Source organism: Streptopelia decaocto (genome assembly GCF_964273445.1).
Source record: "Streptopelia decaocto genome assembly, chromosome: 21".
Lineage (NCBI taxonomy): Eukaryota > Metazoa > Chordata > Aves > Columbiformes > Columbidae > Streptopelia > Streptopelia decaocto.
Genome location: NC_138676.1, coordinates 5,104,859 through 5,130,143, shown reverse-complemented (window position 1 = coordinate 5,130,143; position 25,285 = coordinate 5,104,859). Strand labels below are relative to the sequence as shown.

General features: G+C 56.4%; 1 protein-coding gene across 2 annotated transcripts; it reads left to right on the top strand.

Moving 5' to 3' along the window:
• The first annotated feature begins 359 nt into the window (after positions 1–359).
• On the top strand, positions 360–24,730 carry TECTA (tectorin alpha). 2 transcript variants are annotated; one of them, XM_082070147.1, is made up of 24 exons: positions 360–683; positions 1,569–1,633; positions 3,992–4,125; positions 5,075–5,362; positions 7,278–7,415; positions 8,114–8,279; positions 10,230–10,642; positions 11,555–12,125; positions 12,956–13,548; positions 13,698–14,271; positions 14,785–15,395; positions 15,705–16,266; positions 17,216–17,415; positions 18,095–18,478; positions 19,112–19,398; positions 19,483–19,763; positions 19,925–20,035; positions 20,343–20,545; positions 20,736–20,899; positions 21,015–21,263; positions 22,027–22,189; positions 22,667–22,754; positions 23,191–23,307; positions 23,734–24,730. In XM_082070147.1, exons 2-24 carry the CDS (start codon positions 1,570–1,572, stop codon positions 23,832–23,834), a joined length of 6,462 nt encoding a protein of 2,153 aa, XP_081926273.1. In that variant the 5' UTR covers positions 360–683; position 1,569; the 3' UTR covers positions 23,835–24,730. The 2 variants fall into 2 exon arrangements, 1 of the variants encoding a protein (XP_081926273.1); XR_014185813.1 differs by lacking the exons at positions 20,736–20,899; positions 21,015–21,263; positions 22,027–22,189; ... (1 more) ...; positions 23,191–23,307; positions 23,734–24,730 and having other exon boundaries at positions 19,928–20,035; positions 20,343–20,371.
• Positions 24,731–25,285: the final 555 nt, after the last annotated feature.

The following is a 25,285-nucleotide window of genomic DNA, read 5'->3' as shown; positions in this document are numbered from 1 at the left end:
TGACTTTACTAAACGCACATCTAGGGGTGCTGGGGTGATGGAAAAATGGGGGTTTAGGTGCTTCTTGCGTCCCTGTCCTCAATCTGTTCCTGCAGGAGGAGAGCGCTGGGTAAGTGTTTCCTCTTCCACCTGTAAAAGCAGAAGCTACAGAAAGTAAAGCAAGACTTGGATGGAAAAGTAACTCCATTGAACGGCTGGGGTGCTGCCTTTAAGCCTAGCGCAGTTTAATGCTAATCCTGTAACGTTATATAGATGGGGCTTTTTTTTTTTTTCACTTACACAAAGGAGGAAGGGGCTCAATTCTTCTTTCTTTTCCCTCAGCGAAAAGCGATGCTGCGCAACACAACGGTGAGCTCCGGCTCGCTGGCATTGCCCTCTGAATCCAGCTCAAAGGAGCGAGCTTTTGGGGAAGAAAGAGGCCTCTCTCCCTCTCCAACCCAAAGCTGATCTCCAGATTAGCTTGCTGGTTATCAGTAGAGGTTGCGATTGCAACTCAGCCCTGGAACAGCATTGAAGAAAACGGGCTTTTCAATTGCGAGGGGACCGAGCCATCGTTTCAGTCATCAGCGCTAATTGCCAAAGGAGGACCGGCATGCATTCTCCATTGACATAGGATTTCTCCCCGCTCTACTGAGATCGGTCTAAAATTTCAGCCCCGATTGCTCCTCTAGTCTACGAAACAGGTTGGTAACTCTTTTTTCCATAGCTAGAAAACTGTATTTTTGAACGCGATATGTGAAGTAACGTATTCTTTATTGTCTGTCGTGTTTGCCAGTCTCGCTCTTGTTCTGCCGTAGTCTCCACTAGTCGTTGCCTTATATAAAGCTGAGAAGGCAGAGAGGCTGGTGTTGAAACTATATATATAAGTAATGTGGATATAGTGTCTGAAGCTGAGCACACAATATCTTCCTGGGAGCTCTGCCCGTGTGTAATGAGAGGAAGAGATCGGCGAAGAAATCAAAGCAGGTGTTTTAGCGATCCTTTCTATTGGATTAATAACGAGTAACAAATTGCATTAGGCACAGAAGGAATTAAAGCTGGCAGAGGAGTTCACGTTCGTTTTCCCTGCTTCTCTCTCTGTCATTGATTCCTGTTCAGCAAGGAGTTGCCCAGCTGTGTAAATGTTTGTGCTTCTTCCGCACTCCTCAGAAACGGTAAGCGAGCGTGGTGAGAGCAGCCAGCACAAAGGATTAGCCGAAGCAGCGTCTGAAGCCCCTTAACTCCGAGAGCCGTTCACCGGCTCTGGCGTTGGGAGCAGCACGAAGCTGTTCCCCTTGAAGCCAGGCAGAAGAATCCATCCCCATGCTGAGTGCATCGGGGAATTGAACCATCGGGGCTATTCACAGCTTCCAAAACGCTGCGTGGAATGAGCGGCAGCTCTTTGTGGTTATGGGCTTGCTTTGACGATACCTGCAGCTGCTATAACCAGGGCAGTGTTATTGCGCCATTTTGGGTCTGTGTGGGGTGCAGAACTTGAGCTATGAAACACCCGAGTGGCGGCCGCGACTGGGCAGCTCGGCGTCTCCCGGGGTTTGTGATGCGTGTCTGGGTTTCCCTCCTTCCCGCAGGATGAACAAGCGATCGTTTCTCGGGACCTGGGTGGCCCTTGTGGTGCTCACGGCGCGGCAGAGGGGTGAGTGTCTCCCGCTCGGGTGCTGGGAACGGGGTCACCTTGGGGCGGTGCTGCGCCCACGGAGTCCAGAAGGGCTCGGAAAACACTCCCTGGGTGGGAGCAAGGACAAGAACCAGGGTGATGTGGTGTTCAGCAACCGCTGATTTCAGGGTGAGCACGAAGCGGGGAATCAATGCACCTTTGTGGTGCCGTTTTTGTCCAAGTGACAACTTGCATTGCGGGAGATGGATCGGCAACATGTGCAAATGGGCCTCGGCTCATTGGGAGCAATGACGCGATGGTCGTTGACATTGACCGAGGAGCTCAATACAACGCTGGCAAAGCCGGCAGGGTAGACAGGCCAAGAAGCTGTTGGTTGCGGTGAGCGTTCTACATAATGTGTGCATATATCATCTATACGGCTGTGTGTGCGCACATGGGGTGTTCCAGAGGTTGCTACGAAACATTTCAAAGGTTCAACATTTCAGGTTGAGATAATGAAGAATCCTCCAAATTTTCTATTAGGAAATCCACATCAGGGAGTTAACGGCAGAACAGACAATGTCTGTAAAGTATTGCAGAAGAGAGACAGAAATATTTATAACATTTAAAGCATTTATTTTAAAGTAAGGTTGTTTGGCTGGGCTGCAGTCTGGGCTCTCAATGCACAAGCACACCAGGGTATTTAAAGATCTTACTCTTATTCCTTTACGCAAGTCAACATTTCTTCCTATTTTCACTCCACAATGTTTCCCCAAATATGAACAAGACTAATAACAAATAGGAAAACATACAAGAAATGACCTTATTTTATTCTTTGACATGCTGTTGGTTTAACGTTGAACCACAAGCTTCTACGGGAAAAGACACATCAGCAGTTACACTTACAAGGGAATTATTTTCTAAAAGCAAGGGAAGATGGGATGTTGTGAGGGTTGAGCAGGCTGACCAGCATCCAGCCAGTGAAGGGCAAAGTGGGTGAGCGACAGGCGAACGTCATGGGGTTTGGGTAGGGAGGGTCTCCTGGGTGCTCAGCCCACTCCCACCAAGGGGTCAGCGCTGCTTTGGGACCCCGTCTGTGCCGTGGTTGTGGAAGAGCACAGGAACAGCTCGCCAGCCTCGTGGAATAGTTGATGTTTGTCGTGTTTGAGTTCAAAGAAGGGCGTGCAGAGCTGGTACGGGCAGGAGGAACATCGAGTTAGGAGATGTGCAGATGTGCATGGTTGGTACAATGTGTGGCCAGCTTGAGGACCTCTAGTGAGCAAGCCCAGAGTTGGGAAGGTTGGAAGATGTTTCCCCGTTCAGCTGCTGATTTGCCAGCTTGGGCAAAAGCTGGGGGTCTCTTTTCCTCCTGAGGACACCAGCTCATCCTTGAAAAATATCCCTGGGATAAAAGTCACAATCAGGAGAAGCCGCTGGGCTGCTTGGCTGGGTGACACGATGCATGCAGAGGTGTCACACGAGCAGTGCTAAAGTGTTGGCACTGAGCAGTTTTTCTGAGTGTTCTGTGTGAGAAAGAAGCAAAATCCACGTCTCCTACCTATGGCTCAGCTATCGGGTGAGTAACAGCTGTGAAATGACTTATTTCACTGCTTGGCAGCCAGGAGCTTCGCTGCAGCCCTTCGGATATATCTGTGAAACCAGGCTCGTGGCTCGGACACCGTCACCCTTTGTGTCTTGCGGGGCGCTCAGGCCACGCGTGTGTGTCGTGGGAAGTCAGGATGGGTTAGGCCAGGCTTCCCTGGTGTCCTTTTCTCCAAGGGAAGTTAGACCGGGTGTGCATGTGAAGCCCAGAGGCAGGTTTGCGCAGGAGCATCCCCAGAGCCCGTCCTGCACCCGTGATGGTGCAGGGTGAGCTGTCCTGGCTGGAGGCTCCGAGCGGCGCAGGGCAGGACTGAGGAGAGAAAAGCACGTCCAGGTGAACAGAGCGGGATTGCTCAGAGCCAGGAGGCTCCTGTCGGCCGGGATTGAATGTTGTAAGGACGGGGCGCTGCTTTTCTACATCAAAGAGGGGAGGACGGGAAGGAAAACGTGGCCAAATCCCCGCTTGCTCTGCGAGGAGCCGCAGCAGCAGCGAACGGCCAGAAATCCAGGGTCAGATCTGGCAGGGGGACACGTGCCCTGGGGCCAGAGGTGCCCGCCTGCGACTCAAGCTGTTGGATTCTGGCCTGGCAGAAAGCGGCAGGTTCTTATTGAAACGCATCAAAACTGCTTCTGAAATACTTTTAGGAGAGACAGTTACATTTGCCGGCAGCGTCTTTTAGCAGGAAACCTTATTTTGCCAGGAAATGTGGGAGCAGTCGTGACATCTCAGGCTGTAACCCCGAGCCCGGAGGGTGGGACGTGGCCATGAGGACTCTGTTCTCCCTCTCGTTCCAGCTCACACCATGGCGAGTCTGTACCCGTTCTGGCAGAACGACACGAAAACACCCAAAGTGGATGATGGGAGCTCTCCTGAGATCAAGATCTCCATCCCGTTCATCTTTTTTGGAGCCCCGTACAGAAGCATTTATGTAAGTGGGGAAGCAGACCTTCCCTTTATTCTTTTCCCTGCAATTAGCAGCTGCATTTTAAACCTGCTCTCCCCATCATCAGGAACCGCAAGATTTATTAGCACCTACCTGACAAGTTCTTAGATTTCATGAACTGATAGGTTTTATGATTAAGAAAGTCAAAGGTATATTTAATGGGCTAATGTTCATGGGGAAGAATATAAAAGGCAATAAATTTTCTTTGTAGGTGATTAAATGGTGCGGCCACGCTAAGGCCTTGACACAAGGAACATTATTCCTGTTACATGACAAGATACAAGAACATACAGGGCAACATAAAGGGCGATGGTTTGGACCTGTATGTAAGTGTCTGAGACAAGGATGTTCTCAGATGGCCACTGGGGTCATTCAAGCAGGTCTCCTGGTGGTCTCCAAACCCAGGGTCCCAGCTGAGCCGAGCGCCACGTCGCTCTGATGGACACCCCGACTGCATTGTCCCGTAGGAGCCCCGTTTTCAGGCTTTTCAGGGTTTTCTCCCATGTGGGGCTTCCTGCGCTCAGCCTTTGGCCGCCACTGGTGGGATGAGGTTGATCCTGTGCTGAATGAGGAGGAGTTTCTTCTTGTGGTTCACCAGGGGGTTTAGCGCAGCGTAGAGTTCGTCCCCACGCAGAATACGCTGTTCCAGATCTTCTTCAATCCGTTTGTACATCGCTCCTTTCACATGTTCATCTCTAATTGCATCAGATACATCCTTGTAAAGATGCACCTGGTCAAACTCAATGCCATGAGTTATCAATGACTGAAGAGAGCTGGTCAGGCTCTGTCAACTGGTGTCAATGTTATGAGCCAATATTAGCCAATATGGTGTCAATATTAGGCCAAATTATGGCCTAAAAGCCACTCACCCCACGTTTTCAGATAAACCAGCAGCTTTCAGCTGGCTCAGGCGCGCGGGGATCTCTTTGTGCAGGTCAACAACAACGGCGTGATCTCCTTCAACGCGCTGGTCAGCCAGTTCACGCCGGAGGCGTTTCCTCTGACGGACGGCCGGGCCTTCATCGCGCCTTTCTGGGCAGACGTGCACAACGGCATCCGCGGGGAGATCTACTACCGGGAGAGCAGCGAGCCCGAGCTGCTGCGGAGGGCGTCCAGAGACGTGCGCAAGCACTTCAAAGACATGGCCTCCTTCTCCGCCGTCTGGGTCTTCATCGTCACCTGGGAGGAAGTCACCTTCTATGGAGGGAGCAGCACCACTCCGGTAAGAGCGATGGGCTGTGGTGTTTGCTGGTTGAGTATATGTCCGTATATATATATATATATATATATATATAAAACCGTCCTGGCCTTTGTGCATAAAACAGAGTGAGTTGCTTTGTCTTCTCTCTCCCCAGTTCTCTTTTGGGCAGAGGAGCTTCTGTCTGGAGGAGCTGGCTCTGATAAACAGTCCAGCTCTTTTCCATTTGTTAGAGAGGCTCGAGATTTAATGCATATTTTTTGCCAGTCCTGGCAGCGCTCGCAGAAAAAAAAGCCACACATACATATATATTTGCAGACAGCAAGCAATATAGAGATTCATGTATTGCCTGAAGAATTACATTTGCAACACAATGCAATTTATTTTGCTATAGAGCAGCCTTCCCGGTCAATAGCGACCGGGGCTCCGGGTTAGCACGTGGGATGGCGCGATGCAACTTAAGCAGGAAATTCATCGCAATGCAGAAAAGCTGCAGTAAACAATCCCACAAATGGGGCCTTGGGGACGCTGCGGTTACCGTTTCTCAATGAGACCCGAGCAAACAGGTGAGGTTTCCGAGAGCCTCGTTCGATGGCTGGGGTGCTCAACGCAGCACCGAACGGGGAGATGTTTGTTGTTCATTTAAGTGCATCCTAAACCTCCCGGTACCGCGGCAGCTCCTGCCGCCCGCCGGAGGGACCTGACCGGAGCAGGGTTTGCTGCTCCACCGAAGAAACGTCGTTGTTGCACGATCAAAGCGACAGTGTCTTTATGTGTTAGTCCCTTCTGATCTCCCAGTGGTGGGAAAAGACTTTGAAAAGGTGAGCGAGCGTGCCGAGGAGCTGAAACCGGAGCCAGGGAAAGGATGCAGGAGCAGGAACGGGTCCCCTCTCAATCCTGAGGTGCTTGTGCTCACCTCAGTGCCAGTATTCAAATGTAAATGGGAATGTAAAGCGCTGCAAAGTGACCCCCAGCCCCTCGGAGTGTTCCCGTGGTCCAGCAGCACAGGGAACTGTTGGTAACTCAGGGCTAGCGCGTCCTAGCCTGAGGTGCTTCCATCCACGCGCTTCGCCGTAGCGGCCGAGAAGCATTTCTGCAGATTCCTTCACAGTTTGCAGAGCCGAGGTGGCTGGTCTGGAATAACTAAAAAGCGGGGCCACCCAGGCTGCAATCCTGCTCGCTCACAGGCGGGAACCGCGCGTCACGGCGTGGTCTGGGCTGGGTGAGCACGGCAAGGACGCAAAAGCACCAAAAGCTGAAGGAAGTAATGGATCGTTAGTTCCCAGTGGTGACCTCTGCTGCTGGATCTGCAGGATGGAGGGGACATCTCCAGGGGAAAGGCTGCCTGTGTCGTTCTGTGCGTCCACAAAAGGGCTATACCACCCTCACCGGTGGCAAAGCACGTCCTCCTTACATTGGACCCGGGCTGGCAGTCGCCTGAATGTATCTGGGGTTTTGGGGGCTGGAAATGCAGAGTCATTTCAAGCGGGAGGAGGAACGCGAGCGACAGATTGAGCAGGTACCGAGGGATTTGGCAGCCGAGCAAAGCGCATAATATCCGTGGTTGACTTGGATGTAATCCACTGTTAACAGTGGTGTAGGATATGAATGCGGAAGGGAAGCGGGTAAGATAACGCGGCAAGGAGGAAAGCTGAGTTAGGGTAATGGAAGATAACAGGTCATAACAACCCGAATCCTGCCGACTGCCTTTTCCCCCTGAGCTTGTTCTCGTGCTGCCATCTATTGGCTTTAAATTGGATCAGAGACAGTCATCTTGTCCTCCTTGGCGGTGGGGACGGCAGCTGGTGGAACCACAGCAGCGAGGGTGAATGTTTCGGGTCTCATGTGGCTTCACCGCAAGGCTCGGAGACGAACGCAGCAGAAGGGCAGGGTGAGAGAATGGCTCTCACCTCCTGATTGCGCTCCCCGCTTCCAACAGGTGAACACCTTCCAAGCCGTCCTGATCACCGACGGAGTGGCGTCTTTTGCTCTGTTTAACTACCACGAGATCAGCTGGACCACGGGGACGGCCAGCGGAGGGGACCCCCTGACCGGGCTGGGCGGGGTGATGGCGCAGGTGAGTTTGTCACTCCTGAATCCATCCCCGTGGAGCTCTCAGATGGTTGCCCATATCTTGCTTATGCCATTAATGTTCCCAGCAAGCGCGCTGCATGGCAAGGTGGGACGAGCACCCCAAAATGGGGCGTCAGCAGCAGCGCCACAGCCCGTTACTCTGCTTGAGGGGTTGGGGTTGCTTTCTTGATGTGTCCAAAGTGCTGCAGATGTTAGAGCTGCCTTTGCTGTGCCCTGGAGCTCCGCCGTGCCCCATCGCGCCTTGGCGCTCCGTCTCATTGGGAGCCAAAGTTACTCTGTGCTAAGTAAGACTGTGGGTGGTTTCTGTCCCGCTCCATCACCAAACCCTTTCTCCTTGATGGTCCCAGCGTATCTCTGAAGGGTCAGGAGGGCTCAGATTCAGCTTCCAGTGCTGCTGTGCAAGGGGAACCACCCTCCATCGCTTCCTCACTTTATAGTGGCCGCTCAATACATACACCCATAATCTTATCTATATATGCATACATAAATGTGTAAATATCCATCCATACTGCTTGTAGGACCTATAGCGCTTTTCACTTGCATCCAAACTGCCTGATAACTGAAATGAGACTTTAAAACGAAAGAAGATACGCTCAGGAGTTATTGTTGGGGGCAGAGGAGTGCAGAAATGCTTTCCCATAGCGAAGATGTGCGATGAAATTTGCTCTCTCTCTGTTTTAGGCTGGTTTCAATGGTGGAAACATCACCAACTTCTTTAGCATCCCGGGCTCCAGAACCCCAGATATAGTCAATATCGAAGAAACCACCAATGTGAACGTCCCCGGGCGCTGGGCTTTCAAAATAGATGGCAGAGAAATAGATCCGGCCAATGGCTGCAGCCTGAGAGGTAAGGGGGAAAACGGCTGTTTTGGGGTGCAGTGCGGCGGGAGAGCATCCTCGGCAGCGTGCGTCAAGAAGCCATTGTCGCCTGTCATTTGTCCCATGTCCCCATTGGCATTGTGTCACCCAGGGGGATGTCATCATGCTCTCGGATGGCCAGACCTGGCTCACGAGGACTATTTGCAGCGAACTCTCAGTGTGGTGTTGCTGTCAGCCTCCATTTCTGCGCCCCAGAACCTGAAGGCAAGGGCAGGTGGTGCTCGAGTGTTTCACAGGGATAAAATGCCACCGAGCCTCTTTTCTGTGACGCTGACGGTGGCAATAGGAAGGATCTGGGGATGATTATTTCATTGTGGCCCCAGAGTGGGAAAGCTGATGGTGTTGTCCCATTTCCCTTGTTACTGCAGGAGGAATAGCAGGTTCTCCAGGCAGGACAAATGTCCCTGTACCGGTTTCTGCGTGTGTGTCACTGGCAGCGTGGGGGTATGAAGAGGATAATAAATGCACACAGCGGCTGCAGAGAGATTATTGCATTATCATTTGACGAATAAAACTGTCAGGAGCAGTCGCTGTGCTCCGGGAGTCTTTCTAGTGAGAGAAACTTGTCACTTGCTGAAGGACACCGGAGGTGTCACCACTCCGAGACGTGTGGCTGCTTTATGTCCTAGTTTAGGGCTGTACAAGACCCCGAGGCTCTTGCATCCTCAGGGGAGGTTTCGGGTCCAACCGCCCCAGCTTCTTCCAGCTGCCGACCCCAGGAAGAAAGGCTGGGCTTTGCAAAGCCTGGCTTTGCAGATAACGGCAGCGTGTGGCGATCCTACCACTGGATTTGCATTTCACGGTGGACATGGGGTCACACTCCACGAGAGGAGACGCAGCACGAGGCACCGGAGGCAAGCGGGGAAGCCCTCGCAAGTGGGTCTCGCTAAGAGGAGATGTTGCATGTTGCAGGCAAGTGGAAAATAGCTTTTTATTTTTTGTAGGAGGCAGGGAAGAGAACAAAAAGTTTAGGAGAGGGTAATTCAGGCAGCGCGCACGGCGGAAGAAGTGTGAAAGGCGGCCATATGGAGGAGAGGGAATCTCTCACGGGTGTTTGCCGCCCTGGTTCTCCCGTCTTCTCTCACGTCTCTCACCAGACAAACCTGCCTCCCTTTATAGTAGCGCCGTGTAACAAGTCTGCTCGGTCTATTGCTGTGCGATCACTCAGCGTTTCCCCTTCTCGCTGGTGTGTGGTGTGGAAGTTACCGATCAACAGCTCTTTGGTTTCGTAACTCCAACGAGCACTTTCGGAATGAGAGCGTCTTGCTTCTGAGCCACTGGCAGCATCATGGAATCGTTTAGGCCAGAAAAGACCTTCAAGATCAGCAAAGCCAAGCCTTACCTAGCACCGCTAAGTCCGGCAGAGTCGCTATTTGACCGGCAAAATTGTGTGAACAGGGGAATTATAGAGATACCTACAATGCTGCAAGACGATGCAAGTACAGCGACAGCACTGGAAACGGAGTCTAGAAGGCGTGAGCTCTACCAGTGGATTTACCCTTTGAGAAAACAGCCCAAACGGCTCCTGTGTCCTGCGATTCTGAAGCAGACCTAGGCTGGTGGGTGCCCAAAAGAGAAGGAATAGCTTTTGATGAAGCCAGCCTGCGTGGTGCAGCACCAACCCCAGATTCGTGACAGTGGTCGCACCACCCCACAGAATTGTGGCACAGGTAGGACGTGAAAGGGACACACGGTACATGGAAGATGAAGCTTGTGATCGCAGTGTGTTGCCGAGTGGCTCCTGACGGGAGTCTGCAGAGAGAAAGCAGCTGAGAAGCCCCACAGCAGGATGTTTTGGCCACGTTCCTGTCTATATTGCCGTCAAACCCCTCCGAGGACCGATGCGATGCAGTCAGAGCGCGTTCCTCTGTTCAGAGTAGTGATGTAGCGTGGGTTTTTTTCCTTTCTGTCGTTCTAGGACAGTTTCTCCGTCAAGGGGAGATCTTCTGGGACAGCGCCAACTGCACCACCAAGTGCCGCTGCCTGGACTTCAACAATGAGATCTTCTGCCAGGAGGTGGCTTGCGGCCCCTTTGAAGTGTGCGAGCTGAAGACCAAGTTCTTCCAGTGCGTGCCGGTGGAGAGCAGCACCTGCGTGGTGTTCGGAGATCCGCATTACCACACCTTCGACGGCTTCCTCTTTCACTTCCAGGGTTCCTGCTCCTACCTCCTCGCCAGGCAGTGCTGGCCAGGCTCCCAGCTGCCCTACTTCAACGTGGAGGCCAAGAACGAGAACCGAGGCGGCTCCTCCGTCTCCTGGCTGAGGGATATTTTTGTGGAGGTCTACTCGCACAAGATCGTGCTCCCGAAGGGCAGCTTTGGGAAAGCGAAGGTAAGAGCCCCGCTGGAAGGAAAGGACTGGGGGTCCTGGGGGACAGCAGGGTGACCATGAGCCAGCACTGGGCCCTTGTGGCCAGGAAGCCAATGGGACCTGGGGTGGATGAGAAGGGGGTGGTCAGTAGGTCAGAGAGGTTCTCCTGCCCCTCTGCTCTGTCCAGTTCTGGCTCTGGAGCTTGGAGAAGAGACAGGGGTGACTCATTCCTGAGGATCAAGATGGAAAGGGGGAGTGTCAGGAGGATGGAGCCAGGCTCTTCTGGTGACAACCAGGGACAGGACAAGGGGCAATGGGTGCAAACTGGAACACAGGAGGTTCCACTGAAAGAGGAGAAGAAACTTGTTGGGGTGAGGGTGGCAGAGCCTGGCCCAGGCTGCCCAGGGGGGTTGTGGAGTCTCCTTCTGTGCAGACATTCCAACCCGCCTGGACACCTTCCTGTGTAACCTCATCTGGGTGTTCCTGCTCCATGGGGGGATTGACCTGGATGAGCTTTCCAGGGCCCTTCAACCCCTCACATTCTGGGATTCGGTAACGAGGTTGTGGGGCCGACTCGTGCCCCCTCTTCTCCTCTGATACCTTGCTCGGGTGGCCTCCGTGTCCTATTCTGATGGGTGCCCTCATTCTCCCCGCTACCCCAATCTTTGCAAATAAACAGCCTCTGTCTGACAAAATGCGGCAAACCTCCGCTCCGCATGTGTGCCCCGATGGTGCTTCTGGGCCCCACGTGTCCCTTGGGAAAGGGGACACAGGTGACAGACCTGGTGGCAAATGCCTGTGGCTTTCTGCCAGCTGTCCTGCCGTGCATTTCCTAACCCTGGGACCCTGTAATGGGGCCGTATGTCTCCTGTCCCTGTATAAGACCTCTGCTATGACCTCTGCCACCTCAGTCATCTGCTGTTGTTCTTGCAGGTGGATGATTTGGTGGTGTCTCTACCTATATCCCTCGAACTGGGCGCAATAAAAATCTACCAAAGCGGCTTGTCCACAGCGCTGGAGACCGACTTCGGTCTGCTGGTGACCTATGACGGACAACATTACGCCTCCGTCTCCGTTCCGGGCACGTACATCAACTCCACATGCGGTCTGTGTGGAAATTACAATAAAGACCCCGAGGACGACACCCTGCGCTCGGACGGGAGGTTGGCGTCGTCTGCGCCGGACCTGGGCGAGAGCTGGCGAGTGCCGCATCCCGAGAGAAGATGCTCGTCCGGCTGCGTGTACAACTGCAGCCTCTGCGACGCCGCCACCGAGTCTCTGTACTTCACCTCCGAGTACTGCGGCTTCATCAACAAGAGCGGCGGGCCGCTGTGGGAGTGCAACGCCGTGGTGGACCCCACCGCCTTCGTCCACAGCTGCGTCTACGACCTCTGCGGCGCGCGGGATAACGGCACCGGGCTGTGCCAAGCCCTCCAGGCGTACGCCGCCGTGTGCCAGGCCCTGGGCATCTCGGTGGGAGAGTGGCGCGCACAGGCGGGATGCAGTAAGTGTTGGCGAGCTTGTGATGGGAACAGGAGGAGGGAAGTGATTTTAGGGGTGAGATGAAGGTGGAGAAATCCAAGGGACGGGTTTGCTCAATGCTGAGGGAGTTGGGTGAGAGCCCATTGGTCCCTTCTCTCTGTGGGACTGGATTCTCACGCCAGCAAAAGGGTGGCAAGAGTCAGGCGCCAGGCAGGAGCCTCTGCAGATGGGTGGCTGCGTGATGAAGGCAGGATCAGAATGGGGACTGACCAACGGCACGCTTCTCAGCCCACCCTCCTCGCTCTCAGGATTAAATAGCTGTGGGCAGCTTGAGGGCACTGGGGATGTTCTTGAGAAGTTGTTGCTTGCATGAAAGAAACAGAGGGGACAATTCTACTGTCACGTGAGGCTCCTGGGTCAGTGGGGTGACCTCATTCATAGGGATCAAGATGGAAAGGGGGAGTGTCAGGAGGATGGAGCCAGGCTCTTCTGGGTGACAACCAGTGACAGGACAAGGGGCAATGGGTGCAAACTGGAACACAGGAGGTTCCACGGAAAGAGGAGAAGCAACTTGTTGGGGTGAGGGTGGCAGAGCCTGGCCCAGGCTGCCCAGGGGGTTGTGGAGTCTCCTTCTGTGCAGACAACCCGCCTGGACACCTTCCTGTGTAACCTCATCTGGGTGTTCCTGCTCCATGGGGGGATTGACCTGGATGAGCTTTCCAGGGCCCTTCCAGCCCCTGACACTCTGGGGTTCTGTGTGTCTCTGTTGTGGGTCAATGGCAAAGAGGTAATCAGTCCCAAACGGTGCCATAACAGCGTCCTCCTGTTGTTTGCCTCCCTCTGCACCCCCAGTGACGGCCGTGCGCTGCCCGGAGCTCAGCCGCTACTCGGTGTGCGCCAGCAGCTGCCCCGCCACGTGTTCGGACCTCACGGCCCCGCTGTCCTGCACCTCCCCGTGCGCCGAGGGCTGCGAGTGCGACCAGGGCCACGTCCTCAGCACCGACCGCTGCGTCCCTGTCCAGCAGTGCGGCTGCAACGTGGACGGCCGCTACTACGCGGTCGGGGAGTCGTTCTGGGCGGCAGCGGACTGCACGGTGGAGTGCCGCTGCGAGGTCGGCGGGGACGCCAGGTGCTTCAACGCCTCCTGTCCCGAAGGAGAGGTCTGCACCATTGAGAATGGCTACCGGGGCTGCTACCCGAAGCGGGAGACCGTGTGTTTGGTGGGGCAGAACCAGGTGCTGCGGACGTTTGACGGCATCGCCTTCCCCTATCCGCTGGAGCACTCCTACATACTCCTCAAAACCTGCACGGACACACTGGACTTCATCGAGGTGGACATCAGCCAAAAGAAGGCCGGGTCAGCGCCTGACGGGCCCCGCGTCGTGCGGATCCAGGCGGTCGGCCAGGAGGTGAAGATCGGAGGCACCGGCCTGTCGGAGATCAAGGTAAAGGTGGCGATGTCCCGGCGGCCCATCCCAGGCCTTGGAGGGTGGGGTGTGCGTCAGGAAGCATTTAACATGAGCAGCAGACAGGAATGTCTGTGCAAAGTCACATCACCCTCCCTGACACATCTCAACCCACTTGCTACTTGTAGGTGAACGGTTACGATGTGGAGCTGCCCTATTTCCATCCTTCTGGCCGCCTGGAAATCTACCGTAGTGACAACGGCACCGTGATGGAGTCAGAGGGGCTCCTGGCTGTTGCCTACTACGATTCGGGCCTCCTGGAGATCCGCCTTTCCACCGCCTACTTCAACTGCACGGGGGGCCTGTGCGGCTTCTTCAACGATGACGCCGGCGACGAATTCTGCCTGCCCAAGGGCAAGTGCACGGACAACCTGGAGCTCTTCCTGGAGAGCTGGACCACGTTCGACGAGATCTGCAACGGGGAGTGCGGGGACCTCCTCAAGGCTTGCAACAACGACTCGGAGCTGCTCAAGTCCTACCGGAGCCGCTCCAACTGCGGCATCATCAACGACCCCACCAACAGCTCTTTCCTGGAGTGCCACAGCGTGGTCAACGTCTCCGCCTACTACAGGACGTGCCTTTTCCGCCTCTGCCAGAGCGGGGGCAACCGCTCGGAGCTCTGCGACTCGGTGGCACGCTACGCCAGCGCCTGCAAGAACGCCGAGGTGGACGTCGGGCAGTGGAGGAGCCACAGTTTTTGCCGTGAGTCCACCAAAGCTTTTTTTTGGGGTGGGCAGAAGGGGATGTAGACCCCGCCGACCTCAGGCAGAGTGTTTTTCGTCACAAGCTCGTGGGTGCGCAAAGGTAGAGCTGCTTTTCTTCGGGATGCTAAAAAGCGCAGGCTCTTTCCACCCGCTTCTCCCTCATCTCCGGCGGGCAGCTGTTGTCTATAACGTGGAGGTTTGAGGGAGGCATCATTCAGGAGCCTTGGCCTCATTCCCTATAAAACCGCAGGCACAGGTGTCGCTCAGCAAATGTCAGGACAGGGCTGTGATGTGAGGAGGGCTATGGCCAAGAGGAGAAGGGGTTGCAAAGGGGAGAGAAAGAGCCGGTGGCCAGCAGGGTGCTGGGACTGTTTTCTCTTTCCCTTTGCCTCTTTTCCCCTGAATTGGTCGCTGCTCACCCCGTTCCCACCTTTTGCCGGTTCCCTCACCCCACGCTGCTGTGGGGCCGCCAAAGCTGGGAACTCACGCTCCATGTGTGTCGGCTCCGCAGCTCTCGCCTGCCCGGAGAACAGCCATTTCGAGGAGTGCATGAGCTGCGTGGAGACCTGCGAGACGCTGGCCACGGGCCCCGTGTGCACAGACACCTGCGCCGAGGGCTGCCAGTGCGACGAGGGCTTCGCGCTCCGCGGCACCCGCTGCATTCCCCGCGGAGAGTGCGGCTGCAATTTCGAGGGGCGCCAGCTGGCCACCAACCAGACCTTTTGGATGGACATCTCCTGCCACTTCCTCTGCTACTGCAACGGCTCTGACAACAGCGTGTACTGCGAGAACGTCTCCTGCAAGGATGACGAGTACTGCTTGGAGGAGAACGGACTCTACTACTGCCACGTCCGCACCGACGCCTCCTGCATCATCTCCGGTTACGGACACTACCTGACTTTTGACGGCTACTCTTTCGACTTCCAGAGCAGCTGCGCGTTGGTGCTGTGCACCACGATCTCCCGGCCCAGGGTGGAACGCTCGGACACTTTCCCGGCGTTCACCGTCACAGCCAAGAATGAGGATCGGGACACCTCTCTGGCTCTGTGGATCAAGCAGGTCGAAGTGGAGGTCTTCAATTACAACATCGTCATCCACCGTGCCTACAAATATACCGTGCTGGTGAGTGCGAGGCCACGAGGGCAGGGGTTATTTCTCCCTGTTGTGGTTTCCAAACCATGGAGTGAGTCGCGAGGCACAACGCCTTACAGCTTCCAAGGCTTTCTGGGGGTAGGGAAGGGCACGCGCTCAGGTTTGTCCCCAGCGTGCCGCCAGGCACAGCTTTTGGAGACGGCTTCCAATTTGGCTGCTTTGTTTTGGATGTGGAGGTGAGGCCGGCTGCGACCGTGCTCCCGGAGCACCAAGCCACCCTTCTTCACGTGCTCTGAGCATCATTCCTGCTCACGACATGCCCTGTTTTCCTCTCCACAGGTCAACGACGAACGCCTGTACCTGCCTCTGAAGCTGGGCCAGGGCAAAGTGAATATCTTCGCCTTTGGCTTTCACATCGTGGTCGAGACCGACTTTGGGCTGAAGGTGGTGTACGACTGGAAGACCTTCCTCTCGGTCACCGTCCCACGCAGCTTCCAGAACCTGACGTACGGCCTGTGCGGCCGCTACAACGGCAACCCCGAGGATGACCTGGTAGCCGCGGGCGGCACGCCGGCTGCCACCGTCGCCGACTTCGTGCAGAGCTGGGCCAAGCGAGACGCGTTCTGCCGCGTGGGCTGCGGCGACCGCTGCCCTGCCTGCGGGAAGGTGGAAGGCTTCTGGAAACCCCAGCAGCTCTGCAGCCTCATCCCGAGCCAAAGCGGCGTCTTTGCCAAGTGCCACAGCAAGATCAGCCCTGGCTTCTTCTACAAGAACTGCCTCTTTGACACGTGTGTCGACGGGGGAGCCATGCAGACGGCCTGCAGCTGGCTGCAGAATTACGCCAGCACGTGCCAAACGCAGGGCATCGCCATTACCGGCTGGAGGAACTTCACGTCGTGTTGTAAGCACCACCCTGTCTCGGGTTCTTCTTGCCTAGAGGTGTGGGGTTGTGGGATCAGGTCTAGGGAACTGTGTTCTTGTGGAGTTGTGATGAGCTGCGTGTGGTAGAGCGGGAGCAGGGATGGAAACGGGGAAGCCTCTGGTTCTAAAGGTCTCAGCCATCCCTCTGTTGTTCATCAGGAATTGCATTAGTCAGTTTCAAAGCCAGGAGTACGTGTGTTTGGTTTAATGAAGCTGCACGCTCTGTCAATAAGATTACCATGCGATGTTCAATTAGGCTGACGAGGATGGGGGCCGTGAGCCTCTCTAGCAGCCAATCTATCTGGCAAATCAGATGGGAAGTAATTGTCTTTGCTAACAAGACTGAAAATCACATTTATGTCGTTCATCCTTCTAACAAGCAAAGCGGTGGCTCGGAAGGCACCGCTCTCGCGGGCCCAGGGTGGCAAGGCCACGCGCTGCGTCCAAAATGGTCCCTGTTGGGGCGCCAAGAAAAGTGGCACAGGCTTTGGCTCTTATAGGCTTTGTGCTCCAATGGCCAAGCCAAAACACATTCCTGAAACGTGTCCCCATGCAGATGGCACGGAGGCTCCGTTCGCTGCCCGAAAGGCCCCACGGCATGGGCATTGCTCCCGGAGGGAGGTGTTACTGTGGTGTCAGCGAGGAGCCCTGTTTGCAGGGAGCACAGGGGAAAGGTTCTGGGGAAACTGGTGTCCGGGAGCTCAGAGACAGTGGGCAGTGATGGAGAAGTGTTGCTCAGCTTGGAGGAGGCAGTTGGCAAGAGGTGCAGGATGGAGCGACAAAGGCCGCGAGCTCTGGGTCCCTCTCTGGGCAGCACAGTCCATGTTAACCACCTCAGCCGGGACAGCAGCAGCAGGGATTATGTCCCCAGCGTCGGTTTGTCCAGGGAGCTCATCAGTGTCTGTTTTGTCCCCTTGGTGACGTTGCAGCCGTCAGCTGTCCCCCCAACAGCCACTACGAGAGCTGCGTGTCGCTGTGCCAGCCCCGCTGCGCTGCCATCCGCCTCAAGAGCGACTGCAGCCACTACTGCGTGGAGGGATGCCAGTGCGACCCCGGCTACGTGCTCAACGGCAAGAGCTGCATCCTCCCCCACAACTGCGGCTGCTACTCCGATGGCAAATACTACGAGGTACGCCGCTCCCGGCCTTCTCTCGGCGTTTCTGGTGCTTTTTCTGATACTCCTGGGCAGCGTGTCATGCTCTGAATGGGAAGGATGGTCTGGCCAGGCAGGTACCAGGTGCAGTACCAGGTCTGTTTGCCAGACAGAGAACCTAAAGGGACAGGCCCTCTCCTTCATTGGCATCACGCGTGTCTGCTGGCTGCGGCCACGCTCGGAGGTTGCTCTGAATTCTGTGGTTTTGCACTAAGCAAGAGAGGGCAGGGAGCAAGGGGCAGAGCAGGCGGACGTCCATCGAGGGGAAGCGGGGTCTGTAGCAAAGCCGTGGCCTGTGGGATGTGTGCTGGGCTCAAGCTGTCCTGCGGTCTCTAAGTCCTCCTCTGAGCTGCAGAGCATTTTACTGTTGCTTCTGCTGGGGCCGGGTTGAGCTCTGATCCAGCGTGCACTCGGATCTGCTGGCTTAAACATCTGCTGTGCCAGTCTTGTTTGCAGCCTGAGGGTTTTGCACAGCTGCTCTTTCAGAGCTGTGCTCTGAGGAAGGCTGGCAAAGAGCAAGGAAAGAAGCCTCAATTTGATGGCCCATGGTCTTGCGAGCCATGTGAGAGAGGGGCACAAGCCTCGGCCCGAGCATCCTCGGAGTGTAGGGCTGGGGTCCTTGGTCCTGCCGTCTGGTGACGGGTCCCTGTTTCAGCCCAAGCAGCTCTTCTGGAACGGGGACTGCACCCGCCGCTGCCGCTGCTTCCGACGCAACCTCATCCAGTGCGACCCGCGGCACTGCAAGTCGGACGAGGAGTGTGCCCTGCGCAACGGCGTCCGCGGCTGCTTCAGCACCAGGAGCTCCTACTGCCTGGCGGCGGGCGGCGGCGTCTTCCGCACCTTCGACGGGGCTTTCCTCCGCTTCCCCGCCAACTGCGCCTTCGTCCTCTCCACCATCTGCCAGAAGCTGCCCGACTTCTCCTTCCAGCTCATCATCAACTTCGACAAGTGGTCCTCACCCAACCTCACCATCATCTCCCCCGTGTACTTCTACATCAACGAGGAGCAGATCCTCATCAGTGACAGGAACACCGTCAAGGTAAGGGCTTGTCAGGGGCATCCTCTAGAGCGGGGACAGGTGGCAGGGGACCAGAAGAGGATGGCACTTGACGATCTCCACGAGGGCCCCAGAAGGTTCCATCGGTAGCTTTGTGTCCCATTCAAGGCAGCTCTATGGGTGAAGGACGTGGCTGTTTTTTGTCGGGCTGTGCAGAGGGACACCAGCTAGGGCAACAGGGAGTTTGTACTCTCGTACCCATCCACGTCTCGGTGATGCAGGTGAAGCTGTGTTGTCAGATGGAGGAGTACAGAGGGCTGGCTATCGCTGTGGTGTCACTCAGCCTCTACAGGGCACCATCTGTGCCCTTTTCTGCTGGGCAACGAGTCCCACACTCGAGCCTTGAGTTCCCTTTGCAGTGCGACCTTGCGCGAGCATGTAAGGGAGTTGGTCTGCTCAGAGCTATTTGTCAGGCTGGAGAAAGCAGGGGGATGTGGTTGCCCCTGCCAAAGCTACATTGTGGTGTTTTCATGGCTGGGACGGCAGGAGGAGGTCTCGGACCTGTTTAGGGACAGCAGGAGGAGGTCTTGGACCTGTTTAGGGACAGCTCGCACTTGCCTGCATAAAGCAGAGGGGAACAGAGGGACGTCAGTCTCGTGTCCTCTCCTGAACCAGGTGAACGGCAGCCTCGTGAGCATCCCCTTTGTCACGGGGCTTTCCACAAAGATCTTCAGCCAGGAGGGCTTCCTGGTCATCGACTCCGGCCCCGACATCCAGATCCGCTACAACGGCTTCAACGTCATCAAAATCACCATCGGCGAGCGGCTGCAGAACAAGGTGTGCGGCCTCTGCGGCAACTTCAACGGCGACCGGACAGACGACTACGCGACGCTGCGGGGGAAGCCGGCGGTCAGCAGCGTGGTGCTGGCACAGAGCTGGAAGACCAACGGCATGCAGAAGAGGTGAGCGGTCGGACGGCCCTTCCCCGCGGGCGGGAGCGGGACCGGCCGCCACGGGAGCCCCCGTGACACGTGCGCTGCCCACAGCTGCAACGAGCTGCAGTACTCGCAGTACGCCGCCTCCTGCGACAACGTCCAGATCCAGGAGCTGCAGAGCGACAGCTACTGCCTGAAGCTGACGGACATGAAAGGCTTCTTCCAGCCCTGCTACGGCCTCCTGGACCCCTTGCCCTTTTACGAGTCCTGCTTTCTGGACGGCTGCTACAACCACAAGAAGGTGCAGCTGTGCGGCTCGCTGGCCGCCTACGGCGAGGCCTGTCGCACCTTCGGCATCCTGGGCACCGAGTGGATCGAGAAGGAGAATTGCTGTAAGAGAGCTGGGGGCTGACACGGACGGGGGGAGCCACGTGTCGCTGGGACCGCAACGGGCGGGAGAGGGGCCCGCGGGGTTGGCAGGTGGCGGCCGGCAGCGCCCTCCCCGCGGTCTGAAGGTAATGATCGTGTTTGCGCTCCATCTTGTGCTCTTTAGCAGGAGTGGTGGAAGATCCCTGCGTGGGCGCCGACTGCCCCAACCGCAGCTGCGAGCTGGACAACGGCGGGGAGCTGTGCGGCTGCATCGAGCCCCCGCCCTACGGGAACAGTGAGTCCTCCGGGGCTGGCGCACGAGGGGCCATCGTTGCGCTGGGGCTGCGGGAAGGGAGGTGCCGAGGGCCAGGACCTCTGCCCAGACACAGTTGTGAGAGCATGGTCAGGTTTGATGGAGCATTTTTTCTGGAGAAGCACGTTATGGGTGTCTGAGCATCAGGAGCACCTTGAGCAGCAGGGAGGGCAGACGGGCAGGGTGCGCCGCGGGAGACCATCGTGTTGTTTCTGTCGGCGGGGAGGCTGCAGGCCTGGGCTAGTGTTTCCATTTTGTCAATTGGAAGCTGTCTCGTCTTCTCCTGTAGCCACCCAAGACATCATCGATGCGGAGGTGACCTGCAAAGCCGCCCAAATGGAAGTGTCCATCTCCAAGTGCAAGCTCTTCCAGCTGGGCTTCGAGCGCGAGGGCGTGCGCGTCAACGACCGCCACTGCCCCGGCATCGAGGGGGAGGACTTCATCTCCTTCCAGATCAACAACACCAAGGGCAACTGCGGCAATCTGGTGCAGGTGAGCCAGGGCACGGGGCACGTAGGGCCGGCCTGTTCACCCTGGGTGTCTTCTCATTCACGTGAGCTGTTCCTCATCCATAGCGTACCCGTTGTGGCATCATGTGGCTTTTTTAGGGGCCAAGGTGTTGGTTAGGAGCAGGGGAGCAGAGACGGCCGGTCTCTAGCGAAGCCCCGTGTTCCTTTGGCAGTCGAACAGCACACATATAGTGTACAAGAACACGGTGTGGATCGAGAGCGCGAACAACACAGGCAACATTATCACCCGCGATCGGACCATCAACGTGGAGTTTTCTTGCGCCTACGAGCTGGACATCAAGATCTCCCTGGATTCGGTGGTGCGGCCAATGCTCAGGTAGGAGCCAGGATGAGCCACACGGCAAGGTGACGAGGGTCCGAAGCAACATGGTCGACTTGGGGGTTTGTAGCCTTTCCTCTGACCGAGCTTGTGTTTTTGTTGTCCTTGTTAGCGTGATTAACCTGACGGTGCCAACACAGGAAGGGAGCTTCACGACTAAGATGGCCCTGTACAAGAACTCCTCCTACAAGCACCCTTACCGGCAGGGCGAGGTGGTGCTCACCACCCGGGACGTGCTCTACGTGGGGGTGTTTGTCGTCGGGGCCGATTCCAACCACTTGATCCTGATGCTGAACAAGTGCTACGCGACCCCGTCTCGGGACAGCAACGACAAGCTGCGCTACTTCATCATCGAGGGAGGGTGAGCGAGTCCGGGCCGGGCGACTCAGCACGTTTAGGGTCACGTCCTTTGGGAAGGGCACTTGAAGGAGCGGTGGCATCAGTCAGGGGGACCTTTCACTCTGCAAGATGGCTGATGGAGATCTGGACAGGGAGGGGAACAGTGAAGTGTTAGTGGAGGAGTTAGTGGAAGTGAAGAGTTAGAGTTATTTGTGTGATTTAGCTTCAGCATACAAACAGTTTTGTTGGACCTAAGATTGTGTTATGGAAGCAGAAGATTATCACAGCCCTATTTCGTTTCTTACACTGCCATAGATGCGTCCTGTAACCCAAAATCATGAGATCTCTTTGGACCTCAGTTTCCCATCTGCAGAATGGAATTAGTATTGCTTCCTTAACCTGTGAGGTCACTATAATAACATAGTTGACACCATCCTGCAAGTGCTGTGGGCAGGAAATGATAAATTCCTGGGATCCTAATGTCTCCAGATTTGAAAAATGAGGAATTTGATGTATGGAGGAGTTTTTTCACTTAGCTGGAGCAGCCTTCCTGGAGTTGTCGATGCAATAGGCGTTGGGGTGACTGTGGGCGATGGGGGGGATATGGATCATGGCAGAGGTGTCTTTGGATACCTACAACATGCCAGAGAACAAGCTTTAGAGACAGGACATGCTACTGGAGTGGCGTGGGGCAAGGGGCCTTAGAGGGATAGGGGTGAGCGGTGTCCCTTGAGGAGGGGTCCCAGTCACAGGAGGGCTGGGGTGAGACTCACCGCCTCGTTCAGGTGCCAAAACATGAAGGACAACACCATCGGCATAGAGGAGAACGGGGTGTCCTTGACGTGTCGCTTCCACGTCACCGTCTTCAAGTTCATCGGGGATTACGATGAAGTTCACCTGCATTGCGCCGTGTCCCTCTGCGATTCGGAGAAATACTCCTGCAAAATAGTAAGTGGGGCAAGCGTTGTGGGTCATGGATTTGCCTGGTCAACATGGCCATAGAGAGATGGCCAGAGGTGTAGCCTCAGGGAGGAGTTGGGAGGGTGGCGTGTCATTAAGGTGTTGGGAGGAGAGCCCTGCTGCTGGTAGGACACCTCAGGACATACAAAGGGGGAGTGTCAGGAGGATGGAGCCAGGCTCTTCTGGTGACAACCAGGGACAGGACAAGGGGCAATGGGTGCAAACTGGAACACAGGAGGTTCCACTGAAAGAGGAGAAGCAACTTGTTGGGGTGAGGGTGGCAGAGCCTGGCCCAGGCTGCCCAGGGGGTTGTGGAGTCTCCTTCTGTGCAGACATTCCAACCCCCTGGACACCTTCCTGTGTAACCTCAGCTGGGTGTTCCTGCTCCATGGGGGATTGCACTGGATGAGCTTTCCAGGGCCCTTCAACCCCTGACACTCTGTGGTTCTGTTTATCCCTGTGCAGAACTGCCCTCAGCACACGAGGATGGCCAGCGCCTTTGCCGAGGAGACCAAGGAGCAGATCCTCTCGGTGGGGCCTATTAGGAGGAAGCGTAAGTGTTTGTGACCCCAAGGAAGGTTGTGGGGGTTTGTTTGTCATCCGATTCAAGGCCAGCGATGTGTTGTGGGATCCCGGAGCTCCGGGGTGAGGGAGGGTGTGTGTGTGTTTTGTGGGGAGAGGCTGGTCTTTTGAGCAGGATTTGGGAAAACTGCAAGACAGTGCTTCAAGGGGTTTCTGCTGAGGGCAGAGGCTGCGTGGGTGCTGGCTGGTGTGGCTCACGTTGGGGTCCACATTGCTGTGGGCACAGGTGTTTGGAGTTCCCGAAAGGCCCCTTGAGCATCAGACTAGGTACAGCTGTGGGGCTGCTGGGAAAGCAAAGGGTGGGCTCCCTTGTTGTAGTGAGGAATGTGGGTTTGAGGCAGCCAGGGCTCAGGGTGTGAAGGTCTGAGAGCATCGCTCACACATTCCCCTCTGCTCTTGGTGCCCAGGATCGGACTGGTGCGAGGACAACGGGGGATGCGAACAGATCTGCACGAGTCGGGCGGACGGGCCGCTGTGCAGCTGCGTGACGGGGACGCTGCAAGGGGACGGCAAGAGCTGCAGGGGCAAGTACCGGGGTCGGTGCGGGAGGAGCGGGGACGAATGGACCAGGAGGCTTCTGTGCCCCAGCCGAGGGGCCGTGGTGGCGAGATGCGCAGGGAATACGGCTGGATGATGTGGTGGGCAGGGAACCGGGTGCATGCTGTTCCCAGGGCATGGAGGTGCCTGGCAGCGTCAAGTCTGAGCGCTGCAAAGACTGAGACTTTGTAGAGCTGGCAGTGTAACGGTACAGTGGTGTGGAATGGGGGCAGAGCAGAGGCCAGGATCAGATATACCAGCTAAGGGGACTGTGGGATGCAGAGCAGGGTGACGAGACGAGGAGGATGCCGGATGGGTGCAGCTCGCAGGACCTCTGGGCATCAAGGAGGAGGGGGTCACCCGTTGTGTTAGTGCCAGGACCCAGCTCACGTTTGTCCCGTTTCTGTTGGCAGCCTCCAGCTCTTCAGGGGAGCACCGCGCCCCAGCGACCCTCCTGTTGGCGGCCCAGCTGTGGCTGTGGCTGCGCGCAGCTCCGCAGGAACCGGCCTCGTAGGCACCGCTCCACCGCTCAGCCAAGGACTGTTCTCACGCCAGCCAGCGTCTTTGTAGGGTAGGAGACAGCACCCCGCAGCAGCCAGGCTGCCACCGGCCCATTCCACTGCATGGAGGCAAGAGAGGGACTCGACCTGGAGTGAAAGCCGGCACGGACCCAGAATGTGGCAGTCACCGTGACAGCAAGGCAGCGCTGCACATTTAGCAGCATTGAAGCGGGACTTGGGGTTTTTTTTGCAGCTTTCTGGCATCAATGTGTGACTTCAGATATTTTTTACAGGTTGCCATCATAGATGTGGGACTTGGGGTTTTTTTTTTGCAGGTTGCCATCATTGATGTGGGGTTTGAGGGGGTGTTTTTTTGCAGCGTTTTCCCAGACGGTCCCTCGTAGCCTGCACCCTCGGGGACTCGCACCCCGGTTGGTCGCGTGGCTGGGACAGAGCGCCCACAGCTCTCCAGGTTCGTCGGCGGCCGCCGTCGGTGTCTCAGGAGCACACGGGCTGGGATCGAGGTGGGTGTCGCGCCGTGGGGTCATCGTTGGACGTCATGTTGGGAGCACGTTGTCAGACAGCTCCCCGGAGCAGGTGCGGCTCTGGGAAGACTGCTTGTGCAATGGGTAGCGAGAAGCTGGTCCCAGTGTTTGGAAAGAGGTGCTTTCTGCTGGGCACAAGGAAAGGAGGAGCAATGCGGGGCAGAATTCCCTCCTGCGTTTGCGTGGTGCACCGCGGCAGAAGATTTTGAGAGCGGGATCAGGGTCCATGGGTTCGGGGAGGCATCGGTGCACCTGACGGGAGAATCGGTCGCGAACGGCCTCGGGGGACCTGGGGGAGCTGTCTGCGTTGGTGTCTTTTCTTGTGTTTGTACTCTGAAACGGCTGCGTGGGAATAAAAAGTGTTGTAACCCTTGGTAAGCGGTGTGGTCCTGGGAAGGGGGCGAGGACGGCAGGGGGGTCTGGGAGCTGCGGGGAGCGAGGGGGTTTCAGGGCAAGGGGCCATGTACGGCGAACAGCAGAGGTGAGGGTCTGGGCTGGAGGTGAGCGTGGGCTTCATTCCTCTAAACACGGCACTTGCCCCACACACCGCGACTCCCTCTTGGAACTTCCGTATGGCTCCAAACTCCAGCTACCGCCTCGACTCTGCCTCGCTGCTCTCAGATTCTTTGTCAACAACCCTCTAAAGACATGAGACCTCGAGGATGTGCCCACAAGCACTGACATTGCTAGACTGATCTCCTACCCTGCCCCAACCTGGACGGCGCCTAATGCCGACAGCTATGACAACGGCCCCCGTACAGCCGGCCTAACCTGCGTTCCCTGTCCATCGCCTCGGCCTCTGGCTTCACCTTAGAGGCGCTCAATGCCGCCTGTAAAGCTCTCCTTTGCTCGTGTTCTCCTCCTCTGCCTCCGCTGTCCTTATTGCTTTCCAGCCCCAATCCTGAACGTGATGGCCAACC